The sequence below is a fragment of the Fukomys damarensis genome, unplaced genomic scaffold (assembly GCF_012274545.1).
Source record: "Fukomys damarensis isolate Sample0158 unplaced genomic scaffold, DMR_v1.0_HiC HiC_scaffold_3, whole genome shotgun sequence".
NCBI lineage: Eukaryota > Metazoa > Chordata > Mammalia > Rodentia > Bathyergidae > Fukomys > Fukomys damarensis.
The window spans coordinates 44,301,127-44,315,500 of record NW_022900915.1 but is presented as its reverse complement, the minus strand read 5'-3'; the positions used below and the strand labels follow the sequence as shown (position 1 = coordinate 44,315,500).

At 39.2% G+C, this 14,374-nt stretch overlaps 1 protein-coding gene across 1 annotated transcript in view; it reads left to right on the top strand.

The window, feature by feature from the left end:
- The window catches only part of Zfyve16 (zinc finger FYVE-type containing 16), a 37,786-nt gene that overhangs the window by 20,618 nt on the left and 2,794 nt on the right, over positions 1-14,374 (top strand). The window contains exons 14-16 of the mRNA XM_010643009.3: positions 4,182-4,344; positions 5,218-5,323; positions 6,455-6,622. Coding sequence (XP_010641311.1) covers positions 4,182-4,344; positions 5,218-5,323; positions 6,455-6,622 — 437 coding nt within the window. The remainder of the gene's footprint in view (positions 1-4,181; positions 4,345-5,217; positions 5,324-6,454; positions 6,623-14,374) is intronic.

The following is a 14,374-nucleotide window of genomic DNA, read 5'->3' as shown; positions in this document are numbered from 1 at the left end:
TTTTTTTTTTTTTTTTTTTTTTTGGTACCGGAGATTGAACTCAGGTCCTTGTGCTTGTGAGGCAGGTGGTGAAACCACTTAGCTAAATCCCCCGGCCCATCATACGTTATTCTTATCTTTAAAATTTATGCATATTGTTGCCTTCAACTATAGCTTGTTCATTTTCAGTGCTATTAAGTGTTTTGTGAATGTATGACAATTTATTCATATTTTGATTGTGAACTTCCAGATTGTTTCTTGATTTTGCTTAGTCGTGGTCTTACCTGTGTATAGACACTGGACCCATGTCTAAAAGTTTCCTTGGAATATGTAATTAGTAGTGGAATTTCTCAGCTAGTACATTTGCAAATGTTTTCCAAAATGATTGTACCAGTGTACATCATCATCAGTGTGTAAGATCTCTTATTCCAGACATGATACTGTCACAATGCATAAGTTGTGTCAACCTGTAAGTATTTCTGCATATGATTGTGATCAGCATCTGCCTATCCACTGCAGGGTGGAGCTTCCTGTCGCATGGGGCATGGAGGGCCCTTTCCTGTAAAAAGCGCACTCACAGCATTTGCCTGGTTTTCTTGCTGGGTCATATGTTTCTTTAACCAACTCATAGTTCATGTAGTTTTGAATGTCACAGATCCCTCCTCTTCCGCTTCCTTTTTTTGGGGGGTGGCTTGAGACAGGGTCTCACTATGTAGTTGAGACTGACCTGGAACTCACCATGTATCCCAGGCTGGTCTGGAACGCACCACAATCATCCTGCCTCAGCCTCCTGAGTGCCGGGATTACAGGCGTGCGCTACCATGCCCAGCCCCTCCTCTTCCATTTCAAGTGATGTGTGATAATATTGTACATATGTACAGTGTCATATGGTAATTTGATACGTGTGTCAGAGGTGTAATGATCAAATCAGGGCAATTAGCATTTCTATCTCTTAAATGTTTATCGTTTCTTTTTGTTGGAAAATTCCTCCCTTCTCGTTCTTTATACAGTATATGATACATTCCCGTGAGCTGTAGGCACTTCTCTGTGTGTAAAACGCTGGAAGCCGTCCCCGCTCTGTGATCATGTTGTGGTACACATTAACCAACCTCTCTTTATCCTTGCTGTCTTCCTGGTAGCTACTGACCACTCTTCTGTTCTCTGCTTCTCCCTTAAAACTTCTCACCTAACACAGTCCTCTGCAGGTGACAGGATTTCATTCTCCTCCTCATCCGTTCATCTTTTGGTGGCCACCCCAGGTGACTTCCTGTCTGGGCTCTGGGGAACACCGCTACGGTGTGTAAATGTGGTGTCTCTGGTGCAGTTATTGCGCTTGGTTTGCTGATGTGCCCTGTAGTGAGGTAGCCAGGCCATCTGGTGGTTATTTTTGAGGAACTTCCTACTCTTTGCTTTCATGACTTTCCTGCCAACAGTGGAGGAGAGGTATCCTTGCCAGCTGTTTAAGTTTATTTTTATTTATTATAACCACTGTGGGGTGAGATAATGTTTCATGATGGTTTGACTTGCATTTCTCTGATGATTAGTGATTTTGGACATTTTCCTGTACACTTGATGGATATTTGTGTATGTGTAGCATCTTTTTGAGAAACTCAGATCATTTGCCCGTCTGTTGATTGGTTTTTATTATTGAGGGTTCATCCTTGGGTGTTCTGGATAGTAGCCCTTGGCAGACGCATGGCTCACGAACACCTTCTCCCATTCTGTAGGTCTCTTTATTCTGTGGATTGTTTCCCTCGCAGCACTGGAGCTTCTTAGTTTGACACACATTTCTTTATTTTTCCTTTTTTTTTTTCTTTTTTTCTTTTTATTGAGTTTATTGGTACAGTCTAGGTATACAGTACAGTTACATTCATTATTGGGATCCTGTGCCTTTACACGATAGGTCTTGATTCTCATTTTTTCCCTTTGTCCCTGCCCTCCCTTTACCCCCTCCTCCCCTCCCCATTTACAAACACTTTATTTCCATTTTTTCAATTTCTCATATTTTTTTCCTCTCCCTTATTACCTTTCCCCCACCCTTCCAACTTTCCCTACACCTTTAGCCCTTTACTTCCTATTTCACATTATTAATTATCTCATTAGGATCCTGTGTACTATTACAGTGTTTCACACCAGAGAAACTATTCGGTATTTCGGTTTATTTTTCCTTTTGTTAGCTGTGCTTTTGGTTCATAGTTCAAATTTCAGTACCTATGCAGAAATTTTGAAGTGTTTCTCCTATGTTTTCTTCTGGTAGTCTAATAATTTCAGGTTTTACATGTAGTATTTGATCCCTTTTGAATAGAGTTTTGTGCACGGTGAGGTAATCTAGCTTTATTTTTTTGCATGTGGATATCCAGTCCATTTATTGATATCCACCATTTATTGAAGAGATGGTCCTTTCTCCAGTGTATGTTTTCAATGTTATAGATGGCACATGTGGAAGCACTCATTTAAATAAGCTTTTGAAAGAAAGGTTTATTCCAGTGAACAGAGACTAAAATCAGGGAGAGATTCTAGCTGAGTTTTTTACGTACTTATGTGGATGGCTGATGTGGAAGACTGGCACGAAGAGGTTTCATCTGTCGGGTCGGCTAACACCAGGGGAGATAGTCAACAACTGACTGGGAAAAGAATTAGGCTTGTGTACGTATTGAAGGGGCCAAGGAATGTGGGGTGAAATGTTTGTGACTGAGTCAAGGACAGTCAGCACAGCTGTGTAGACAGTCACTGGACTCCTTGGCACCAGGGAAACTGTCTTCTGTTTACTGAGAAATAGCCTGTCAGGTCCATTCCTGAAAGCGGCCTGTTTGCTTTTGTCCTGTTTGTGAAAGACTCACTTAGGTCAGGCATGACATTTAGCCTTTTTGTTGAAAATCAAAAGGATATAGATGGGTAGCTTTATTTCTGAATGTTGTGTTCTGTTCATTGGTATTTGTTTTATGTCTGTACTATGCCATTTGGGCTACTATAGTATTATAGTGTGTATTAAGATCAGATATTGTGATACTTTCAGCCTTGTTTTTGCTCAAGATTTCTTTGGCTATTCAGGGTAGTTTCATAGAAAGTTTAGGACTTTTTTGTTTCTGTGAAGAATGTCATTTGTATTTTGAGGAACATTACATTCAATTTTTAAATTGATGAGTAATAGGATCATTTTAACAATACTAATTCTTCTAATTTTCTGGGGATGTTTCTCAGTGGGTGAGCATGAGGCCTTGGGTTCAATCCCCAAGTATTGTAATAATAATCATAATAATAACTTCATGAACATGGCTGTGTTTTCATTTTTCTGTGTCCTTTTCTATTTCTTTCACCAGTGTTTTGTAATCTTCATTATAAAAATCTTTCACCTCCTTGGTTCACTTTATTCTTTTTGTTATTGCTACTGTGAGCGGAGTTGCTTTCTTGATTTCTTTCTCGGCAAACTTGTATAAAAATGCTATTGATCTTTGTGTGTTGATTTTTGCATTCTGCATCCTTAGTGAATTTGTTAATCAATTCTGACAGTTTTTGGTAGATTCCTAATGTTTCTGTCTGTATAAAATCATGTCATCTGCACCTAAGGATAGTTTGACTTTCTCTTTTCCTATTTGGATGCTTTTTTTGCCTCAGCTTAATGCTGTGGCTGAGACTTGTAGCACCATTAAAAGTGACAAAGGTGGACTCGGGCGTTGATCTCAGCTCTGCCTCTCTCTGGGTGATGTTAGCTGTGGCCTGTCACCGATGGCTGAATTGCATTGCAGTTCATTCCTTCTCTCCTAGTTTCTTGTGAGTTTTATCATGAAAGGATGTTGAATTTTACTAAATGGTTTTTCTGTATCTGTAGAGAGGACTGGCTAGTGTTTTTTGTCCTGCGTTCTAATGCAGTCTGTTGTTGATTGATTTGCATATGTTGAACGACTTTTGTATCCCTGGAATAAATCCCACTTAATCATGGTGAATCATCTTTTTGATGTGGTCTTGGGCAGTGTTTTCAACCTAGAAGTGTAAAATTTGTTTTCATTCAACTTTCAAAAAAGAGTTCTTAACGTAATGAAATAGTTTCATTTTCCTACTGGAAACATTTGTTAGGATAATTAACAAAGGCTTTAAAGCTCATACTAACTGTATCTTGATAGTAAAGTTCATACCTTAGACATAAACTCTTAGTTATAGACTCTTTGCAGCCAATCAATGTGAAGCGTAACTCTTATTTCTAGACGGCTTAATGGTGCAGATAACTCCAGAGACCATGGATGGCTTGAGGCAAGCTCTGCGAGAGCAGAAGGACTTTAGAATTACCTGCGGGAAAGTGGACGCAGTAGACCTGAGAGAGTACGTGGATATCTGCTGGGTAGATGCTGAAGAAAACGGAAACAAAGGGTGAGAGTTACTAGTACTGGAGCATAATTGATTTGAAAGAGGGGAAAGAATCAAAGCATTCCTTTACTGTAATTTATGAATGAATGTAGAATTATGCCGTGGATGTAAATGCCTACCCTCCAGTTAATACACACAGCATGTTTCTTCAGGCGTGGCTCCACCCAGCCTCCTGCTGTCTCCAGGGGCTGGGAGTGGGCAGTTGGTAGAGGGCAACAGGACAGGCTGCTGCCAGGGCCAAGGAAGGCAGAGCACCTTCCCGTCACGGGGTCCCTGTACTTGTGGAGGGAGAAGGGTTCCCTTTGCACGATACTGATTAAACTGAATTACTGTGAGAAGAAACTGGCTTTAACAGTATGTACTCAGAGGCCTAGGAGATTCCTACCACACCCTTCCTCTTTAGTTACTGTTGCTTTCTTTGTTGGAGATTGGCTAAGGGATCTGGAGAAAGAAGGAAGAAGGGGGCTAATAGGAAGAGCTTTTGCATTTATAATACAGCTTTTCTGTTAGGAGACTTTTTTTGTGTGTCAGGGATTGAACTCAGGTCCTGGCTGTCTCAAGGCAGGTGGCAGCACCACTGAGGTATAAGCTAAATCCCCAGCCCTAGGAGACTTTCTGAGGTACTTAAAATCTAGGTCTGAATTGGGCATATGAGAAAGGAGATATAATTTATTGATGAACAAAAATTACTATCTAATCAATAAATCATGATAAATGAGCTACATATCCAACTTGTATATAGTTGCGATACCTTGTTGCTGTTTTAAATTTAGAACTTCCATAATTTTTCTCCACATCTTCATTTGTTCCAATCTAATGATTCATTTAATCAGAAGCACTCAGATGACATTGATCCTATTATGTTTTGCTCTGTAGTGTTATCAGCTCGGTGGATGGAATCTCATTGCAAGGATTTCCAAGTGAAAAAATAAAACTGGAAGCAGATTTTGAAACAGAAGAGAAGATTGTAAAGTGCACTGAGGTAGGAGAGAAAGATATCCCTTCCCTTTACACGCTGTGCTCGGTCTGTGCTTTGGTTTCGCAGTGGAGACCATGCCTCTCAGCCTCAGAACATTTGAATGTGACTCCGCCCTGCTTACACACGCTGCCACCCCGCTCAGCCAGGCTCACTTCAGGCTGTCATGGGACGGTACCACTGGACAGCTGTGGTTACGTTTTGGCGACACTGCTGTCTTTGGACTGCTACTGTGTCACTGCTACTATTTTACTTTGCTCTTATTTGACAATCAATGAGATATGACATAAATCTATAGCCAGGATTCACATAAAATTATTTTTGCATATTCCTTTTCTTTGCACCCATTATTTGGGGATTACATGCAGGGTCTTTGCACTGAACTACATCCCATCCCCAGCCCTATTTTTCTTTTTTTTGAGACAGTCTCAAAAAAATCCCTAAATTGCTCGGGCTAGATTAGACATTTGGCCCTCCTGCCACACAGCCTCCTCAAGTGTGGGGTCACAGGCATGCAGCACTACTCTGGGCTCCTACTTGTGTTTTAAATAAGAGGCTATGAAACTTTAGGACCGCAGATATGCAGCCTCTTAGTCTCCTTTCCTCATCAGGCAAACGGTGGCATTTGCTTCTGTATAATCGCGGTGATTTCACCTGTATGTAAGATGTGTAGAAACCACAGAACATCATTTCCTTGTTTGATCTTAACTTTCTCCAGATACCCTTACAGCAACTCTTAAGTTAGCAGAACTTTTACTGCTACAGGTCACCTTTAGGCAGAAACATCTGAGCCATTCCCATCATTCATAATCTTTGGTTTTAAATGTTTATGTATGGGATAGATTCAGGCTGTAGACATAGAATGGTCTGAGCTAGTGATTTCATTGAACTAACATTGGAATTTTATTAGTGTTGATTTGAAAGCAGGAATTGTTGCATTTCGTCAGTTGCTTTTGCTGGCTGTAGTGACACAGGCCTGTCATCCCAGCCCTTGGGAGGCTGAGCCAGGAGGATCGTCACAAGCCTGGGGTACATAGTGAGTTGAAGGCCAGCCTGCACATAGGAGACCCTGTCTCAAAAAACAGTAGTTGCTTTTAATCTTCATAATGACTTGTTTTTTAATTAAATGTATTTCAGGTGTTCTACTTTCTAAAGGACCAGGATTTATCTGTGTTGTCAACTCATCATCAGTTTGCGAAAGAAATCGCCATGGCTTGCAGTGCTGCCTTGCGCCCTCACCTGAAGACTCTAAAGAGTGGCGGGGTGAACAGGGTCGGACTCAGAGTCTCCATCGACACAGACGTGGTGAGGAGTGCTGCCTGGGGTTTCTAGATGGGTCTCGCTCACCCTTCTCTTGAAGAAGGGGTGTGTGCTGCTCCTCCTGTCTGCTGCCCAGCTCCTTCCTCCTGCAGCGGAGGTGGAGACTTGTCCTCTGTGGAGGCTGGGCAGAATGTATCGTAGATGCTGTGGGCTCTCATTTCTGTGACCCTACAGGGAGTGCAGTCACAGACAGCGAGTGGACCGTCCATCTGGCAATACCCTTCATCTGGTGGGGCCAGATTTGGCCATAGGTGGCTGAGTCCCGCTCTGTAATCATCCTGCTTTTTAAATTTGCATGTTCTGATTAGACTGTACATTGATGAGATTTAAAACATCAAGTATAAGGACTCATCTGAAAGGAGCGTCTTGGCGAGCATCCTCGGAGAGCAGTGTCCACCACCTTCTGTGCACTCGTGAAGCATGGAGGTGCTCGGTCGTTCCTCTCTGCCACCCCAGCTGCTCCCCTCCAGACGCTCCTGGTCCCCCTCCCTGTCAGCAGTCTGTGGTACTCAAGCCTGAGGTATTCTCTGGGGCTTTATCCATGGACAGGAGCAGGTGAGCCTGTCCATTTCGCTCCCCTAAAAACTTTATTTTTGCCATGCGTCTATAACTCGATACAGCATAAAGATACTACCTATTAGTGCGTGTCCTTTTTATAGTTGCATAGTAGTATATTCATTAAATAAGTGGGTGGTAGTTGATTTAACTAGATCTCAGCATATTTGATGTTGAGGTTGTTGATAATATTTTGCTTTTATATAAGTGTGAGTACAGCCATAAGAAAAATTCCTAACAGCATTGCCATATCCAAGTGTGTACTGAATAGATACTGCCGTATTGTCCCAAATAAAGGCTATGCCAGTGTATATATTCACAAAAAACTTCTAAAGTTTCATTCTTCTGCAAAACACTACATATTCAAGTCTTCTTTTGCTTTCTTGCTTGTTTGCTTTTTTTCCAATGCCAGTGAGCAAACTTGGGCACGCCAGGATAGGCCAGCACCCTTCTGTGAGGCTGCATCCCCAGCCCAAACATTTCAACTTTCACAGTTTGATAGGTGAGGCTGAAGCCCAGGATTACCTTAATATGCATTTCTGTTAATCATGAGTGAGGTCATCTGACATGTTGAGGCCCTGTTTTTCCTTTACACTTTCTGTTCCTATCTGTTAGGTATGTTTATTTTATAAATGTTTCAAGTTCCCATTACAGTTTTTCCAAGCAGACCCTCATCAGCACAGTTCATCCAGCAGGAGGAAGTTGATGCACTGCTTTGCTTTTCTCCAGCCTGGATGTGCTTCTTCCTGGAAAGAGGAAGCTTTGTTTTCATTGCACTGTTAATTGCTCCCTTTTGGGGGAAGCATCTGATAATTATTGGGCATTTGAGTAAGCACTGTCATAGTTTTCTTTCTTGGATGCATTGAATTATAACATTAAATATTGCAATAACACATCTGAAACATTTCTAAATAATTTTTTCTTTTCCTTTTGTCATATTTATTCCTTTCCCTTCTTTCCTTTCCCCAGCCCCTCCTACTTCCCTTCCTCTTCTGATGTTTTTTCCCTATTTCACATTATCTGTTACATATTTTGATCCTCATTTACACTTTCATTTTCTCACACCAGAGTATTCAGTATTTACACGTGTTACCTATTTATTTCACTAAAGAGTATGGCCTCAATGTGCATCCATTTAACTATGAATGTCTAGTTTCTCATTCTTTATGGCCGAGTAGTACTCCATTTTATTTTTTGAAAAACACACATCTTTATCCAATCACCAGTTGATGGGCATTTGGGCTGTTTCCAAGACTTAACTATTCCAAACTATGCCACTATACACATGAGTGCACATATATCCCTGGGGTATAATTCTTTTCATTCTTTTGGGAAGATATCCAGCAGGGGAATCGCTGGATCAAATGGAACCTCTAATCCTAGTTGTTAGAGGTATTTCCATACTGATTTCCACAGTTGTTGCACCAGTCTGTACTCCCACCAGCAATGGGGAAGGGTTCCTTTCTTCCCACAACCCTGCCAGTATTTGTTATTGGTTGATTTCCTGATAGCAGCCATTCTTTTAGAATAAAATGGAATCTCAGTGTTGTTTTCATCTGCATCTCTCGAATAACCAGTGATGTTGAACATTTTTTCATATGTTTATTTCCTGCTCCTACTTCTAAGTTCTTTATGTATTCTAGATAGTAAGTCCTTTTTCTGAGGAATGGCTGGTAAAAATTTTTTCCCACATTGTAGGTTATCTTAGCTCTGTTGGTGATTTCTCTTGCAGTGTAGAAGTTTTTTAATAAAATGAGATTGCAGTTGTTGGTTCTTTCTGCTAGTTCCCATGCTACTGAGGTTTTGTTCATAGTCTTTTTCTATGCCAATGTCTTCAAGAGTTCTGCCTAACCTATCTCCCAGCAAATTTAGTGTTTCTGTTTTAGTATTTAGATCTTTGATCCACTTTGATTTTAGTTTAGTGCATGGTGAAAGATATGGGTCTAGTTTTAATCTGTGGCAGGTTGGAATCCAATTTTTCCAGTACCATTTATTAAAGAGCTATCTTTCCTCCAGTGAAGGTGGTTGGCTCCTTTGTCAAAGATGAGGTGGCTGAGCATGTCTGGATTTGTTTCTGCATCTTCTCATCTGTTCCACTGGTCCTCGGGTCTGTTTCTTTGCCAGTACCATGCTGTTTTTATCACAGCAGCTTTGCAGTATAGTTCCAAGTTGGAGATTGTGATAACCTGCTACCTTGTCTTCGTTGCCTAAGATGGCTTTTGCTCTTCTAGGTCTCTTCTGGTTCCAAATGAATTTTTGGATCTTTTTCTCTAGTTCTGTGAAATATACAGTTCAGATTTCAATCAAGATTGCCTTGAATCTATATAGCAGTTTTGAAGTATGGCCATTTTCACTGTATTGGTTCTTCCTACCCAAGAACAAGGGACGTCTTTCCATTTTCTTGTATCCTCTTTAGTCCCTTTTTTCAGATTTCTATAGTTTTCAAGGTAGACGTCTTTTACTTCCTGTGCTAGATTGATTCCTAGATATGTCATTTTTTTAAACTGTTATGAAAAGAATTGTTTCCCCAATTTCTCTCTCAGCAAGTCTGTTGTGTACAAGAAGGCTATTGATTTTTTTTGAATGTTAACTTCTACTCTACTGAATCTGTCAGTTAAGTCTAGAAGTGTTTTGGTAGAATTTTTCTGGGTTTTCTATGTAGAGTGTCATGCCATCAGCAAATAATTAATGACCGTTTAATTTCTTCCTTTCCTATCTTTATTCCTTTTATATCTATCTCTTGTCTAATTACTGTGGCTAATGTTTCCACAACTATATTGAGCAGGAGTGGTGATAGTGGACATCCTTGTCTTGTTCCTGATTTTAGTGTGAAAGATTTCAGTTTTTGACCATTTAGTATGATGTAGGCTGTTGGTTTTTCAGATAGCTTTTATCAGGTTGAGATAAAGACCATCTATTCCACTTTTGTGAGTTTTTTTTTTTAATCATGAGTGGGTGTTGGATTATGTCCACTTTTTCTGTATCTATTGAGACGATTGTATTTTTTTTCTTGACTCTTAATATAGTGTATTTTTTAATGTACTTACTGTTTTATTTTTTTCTTTTTATTGAGTTTATTGGTACAATCTAGGTATACAGTACAGTTACATTCATCATTGGAATCCTGTACCTTTACATGATAGGTCTTGATTCTCATTCTTCCCCTTGTTCCTGCCCTCCCTTCAATCCCTGCTCCCCTCCCCTTTTACAAACACTTTACTTCCATTTTTTCAGTTTCTCATATTTTTTTCCTCTCCCTTATTACCTTACCCCACCCTTCCCACTTTCCCTATGCCTTTAGCCCTTTACTTCCTATTTCACATTATTAATTATCTCATCAGGATCCTGTGTACTATTACAGTTTTTCACACCAGAGAAACTATTCGGTATTTCAGTTAAAGAAATCTCTGTAGGAACATTAAAAATAGGGTCTCCTAAAACTAAAAAGGAAAGGAAAAGAGAAAAGGCAATGATGTAAGATTAAAATAATCCTTAATTCTGAAGATGAAAATGGTCCCTGAACATATTTAAATTGCTTCTTGCTGTTGTAGTCTTATCTTATTCTTTTTTTTTTCATTTAGAGGATACTTTATTAGTTTCTGTAATCAAACCCACATAGATATGACTTTACATACTTAATGCGTGTGTTACCCCTGTACAAATGGAAAAATAAAAACTAAATAAAAATAAAATTTTTTAAAAAATTAACATTTCTAGACCAATATGGCTGTCAATTTCTGTTGGCTATCTCTCTCTCTCTCTCTCTCTCCCTCCCTCTCTCTCTCTCTCCCCCCTCTCGCTCTCCCTCCTTTCCTCCCTCCACCTCTCTTTCTCATATATATATATATATATGTATGTATGTTTGTTTATATAAAAAGACCAATAATAGCAGTATGTTATGCATCAATAGCAGCAAAAGCTTTTCCAGGTTCTGCAGTCATCTGAACAAAATTATAGACATTCAGCATATTCCATTAAAAAAACAAAAACAAAAACAAAAGAAAAATATCCAGAAAACAGCAAAGTTCTGTTGCTGTTGTGGTACCTGGCACCATTTTTTTTTTTTTTTGCATCTTAATCATCATCTGGAAAGAGAGCATTCTAGAGTAATATCATTAAAAATAGCTCTGATAAAGCACAGTCACTACTACGTATCATAAAGCAGGTACAAGATATTTTACATTCACAGAGGTATGATACAATACTGTTCTACATCAGTAATACTAGAATCAGTTTTGGTTTGAAATTTTGCTTTGTCTGCAAATAAGATTGCTACCCCTGCTTTTTTCTGGGCTCCTGTCATGTGGAGAATTGTTTTCCATCCTTTCACTTTCAGTCTTTGGGCTTCTTTTTGCACTAGGTGTGTTTCTTGTATACAACATATTGTTGCACTTTGCTTCTTATTCCATTTTGCCAGTCTATTTCTCTTGATTGGTGAGTTGAGGCCATTAACATTGATGGTTATAACTGATATGTACTGATTTATTATTGTCATGTTATTGGCCTTTTGTTGACTTTTTTTACTTTTTCACCTTTTTAGTTTCTTGCCTTGCCTATTTGATTTGCTCTGTTGGGCCTCATGGTGTTGTTGCCTTCATTGTCTTTTTCTAGGATCTTGTTTAGAATTGCTTGTAGTGATGGTTTGGTATTCATGTAGTTTCTCAGGCGTTCTTTGTCGTGGAAGTATCTTATTTCCCCATCCATTTTGAAAGAGAGTTTTGCAGGATACATCAGTCTAGGTTGGAAGTTGTTCTCTTTTAGTACTTGAAATATCTCACTCCAGGCTCTCCTTGACGTGAGGGTTTGTGTTGAAAAGTCTGCTGTGATTCTGATGGCCTTTCCTTTGCATGTGATTTGTTTCTTTTCTCTTACTGCTTGTAGTATTTTGTTCTTCTGTTGGGATTCTGGAATCTTGATTATTATATGTCTAGGTGTAGATTTTTTTTTTTTTATTGTGGCTAGTTGGGGCCCTATATGCCTCACTTATCTGAATATCAAATTCTTCCCCTCTGTTTGGGAAGTTTTCTGTCATTAATTCTGTGAACAGCTTTTTTAAGTCATTTGTATTTTCTCCTGCTACTTCATGGATTCCTATCAGTCTTATGTTATTCTTCTTTGCATTATCTAGGAGTTGTTGGATTGATTTCTCATGATCCCTTACTGTTTTTAAGAGGACCTTTCTTTTCATGGTCACTAACTGCAATCTTATCTTCTATATCTGAGAGTCTATCTTTGCATCTTTTATTCTGCTGCATACACTTTCAATGTATTGTTTAATCTCCTGGATATCTGTTTGAATCTGTTTTTTACTATGGTGCACATTCATTGTTTCCATTTCTTTCCTATGCAGGGCCTTCATGGTTTCTATCATGGTCCTGTGCTCATCTTTTTTTTTTATTTTTTATTTTTTGTTTGTTTGGTCAGTTTCTGTTCTAGAGTCTCTAATCATGACTTTCATTTTGCTCACTATCTCTATGGTTATCTGGGAAATTGTTTTGAATTTTTCTGGAGCCTGATTGATCTGTTTTGTTACTTCTTGTGCTATGAGTTTAGGGTGTCCTGGTGGTTCACTGTCAGACTTTTCATCCTCATTTGCCTTACTTTTTCTATTGGTAAACTGGAAGTCTGTCTCTGTGTCTTGCTAAGTGTTTTCTCTCATTTTTATTTTTGTTGTTGGACTGTCCTTGGTTTAATCTCTGGGTTATCACCCAAATCTTCCTGATATAGTTACGCCCTAGCTTCTGTGTCTCTAATGACCCACAGACATTCTCATCTTCATAATATCAGAGAAAACAGCTCATCGAATCAACCACAATCCTTTATCCCAACTGATATAATCAGCAACACATTATGATCAAGCACAACTTGGAAACTGACCACCTGTGGTAGTCACTAGTCTATCACCCTTAAACCATTTAAATTAAATTGAAATCAAGAAGCTGTCCAGAATATGTCTGCAGTGAACAAACTTTTCATTATAGTATATTTACCATTGAATGTCTCAGACAGAGCTAGGACACAAGACCCCTGGTCTCAATTAGCTGATGGCTGAACCCCATGATCCTGACTGACCTCGGGCTGCAAGGCCCAGATTGAGTTCCCCAGCCTTCTGAACAGTTGAACTCCACACATTCTACTACAGGTTTCCCACGCCCTTTCTTTAAAGATGTTCAAAGTTGGGAACTCAGAAAAATACCCTTTATGACAACCTCTGCCTCTGCAGAGTGGGTCCAAAGACTGGCACAATCAGGAGGTCTGAGAGTGCATGGGGGGATAAGGGGAGTTATGGGGGTTCAGGGGCGCCTGTGCGGCTACCTTCCTGGCACTGGAGCGATGGCGGCTCCTGTTAATATAGTGTATTATAAGGACCAAGCATTTCGTGGTTCCACTGCCTGCTTTTGCAAGCACAAGGACCAGAATTCGATCCCCGGTACCAATAAATAAGTAAAATAGTAGTGTTAAAAAATATATAGTGTATTACATTATTTGATTTACATATATTGAACCATTCTTGCATCACTGGGATGAATCCAACTTAGTCAGAATGTATGACCTCTGTATTCTGTTTGCCAGTATCTTATTGCGGATCTTTGTGTCTATGTTCATTAGGGAGATTTGCCTGTAGTTCTCTTTTTTGGTTGGGTCTTTCTCTACTTCTGGAATCATAGTAATGCTTGCTTCCAGGAATGAATTTGCAAGTATTGCTTCCCTCTCACTTTAGAGTTTGAGAAGTAGTGTCATTAGCTCTTCCCTACATTTCTTGTAGAATTCAGCAGTGAAGCCATCAAGACCTGGGCTTTTCTTTGTTGCTAAGTTTTTAATTAACGTTTTCAATTTCATTGATTGTAATTGGGGTGTTGAGAATTTTTATATCTTCGTTCAACTTTGGTAATTCATATGCATTAAGGAGTATGTCAATTTCTTCTGTGGTTTCCATTTTATTGAAGTACAGGTTCTCAAAGTAGGTATTGATGATCCTCTGGATTACTCTTGGATCTGTTGTGGTTTCGTCCTTTTCATTCCTAATTGCATGTATTTGAGCCTTTTTGTGATAAATTTGGCCTAGGGTTTATTGATTTTATTTATTCTTTTGAAGAACCAACTCTTTGATTTGTTTTTTTTTTTTTTGATGTTTTTGTTTGGTTTTTTTCGGGTTTTGGTTTTCTGTTTTTTTGGTTTTTT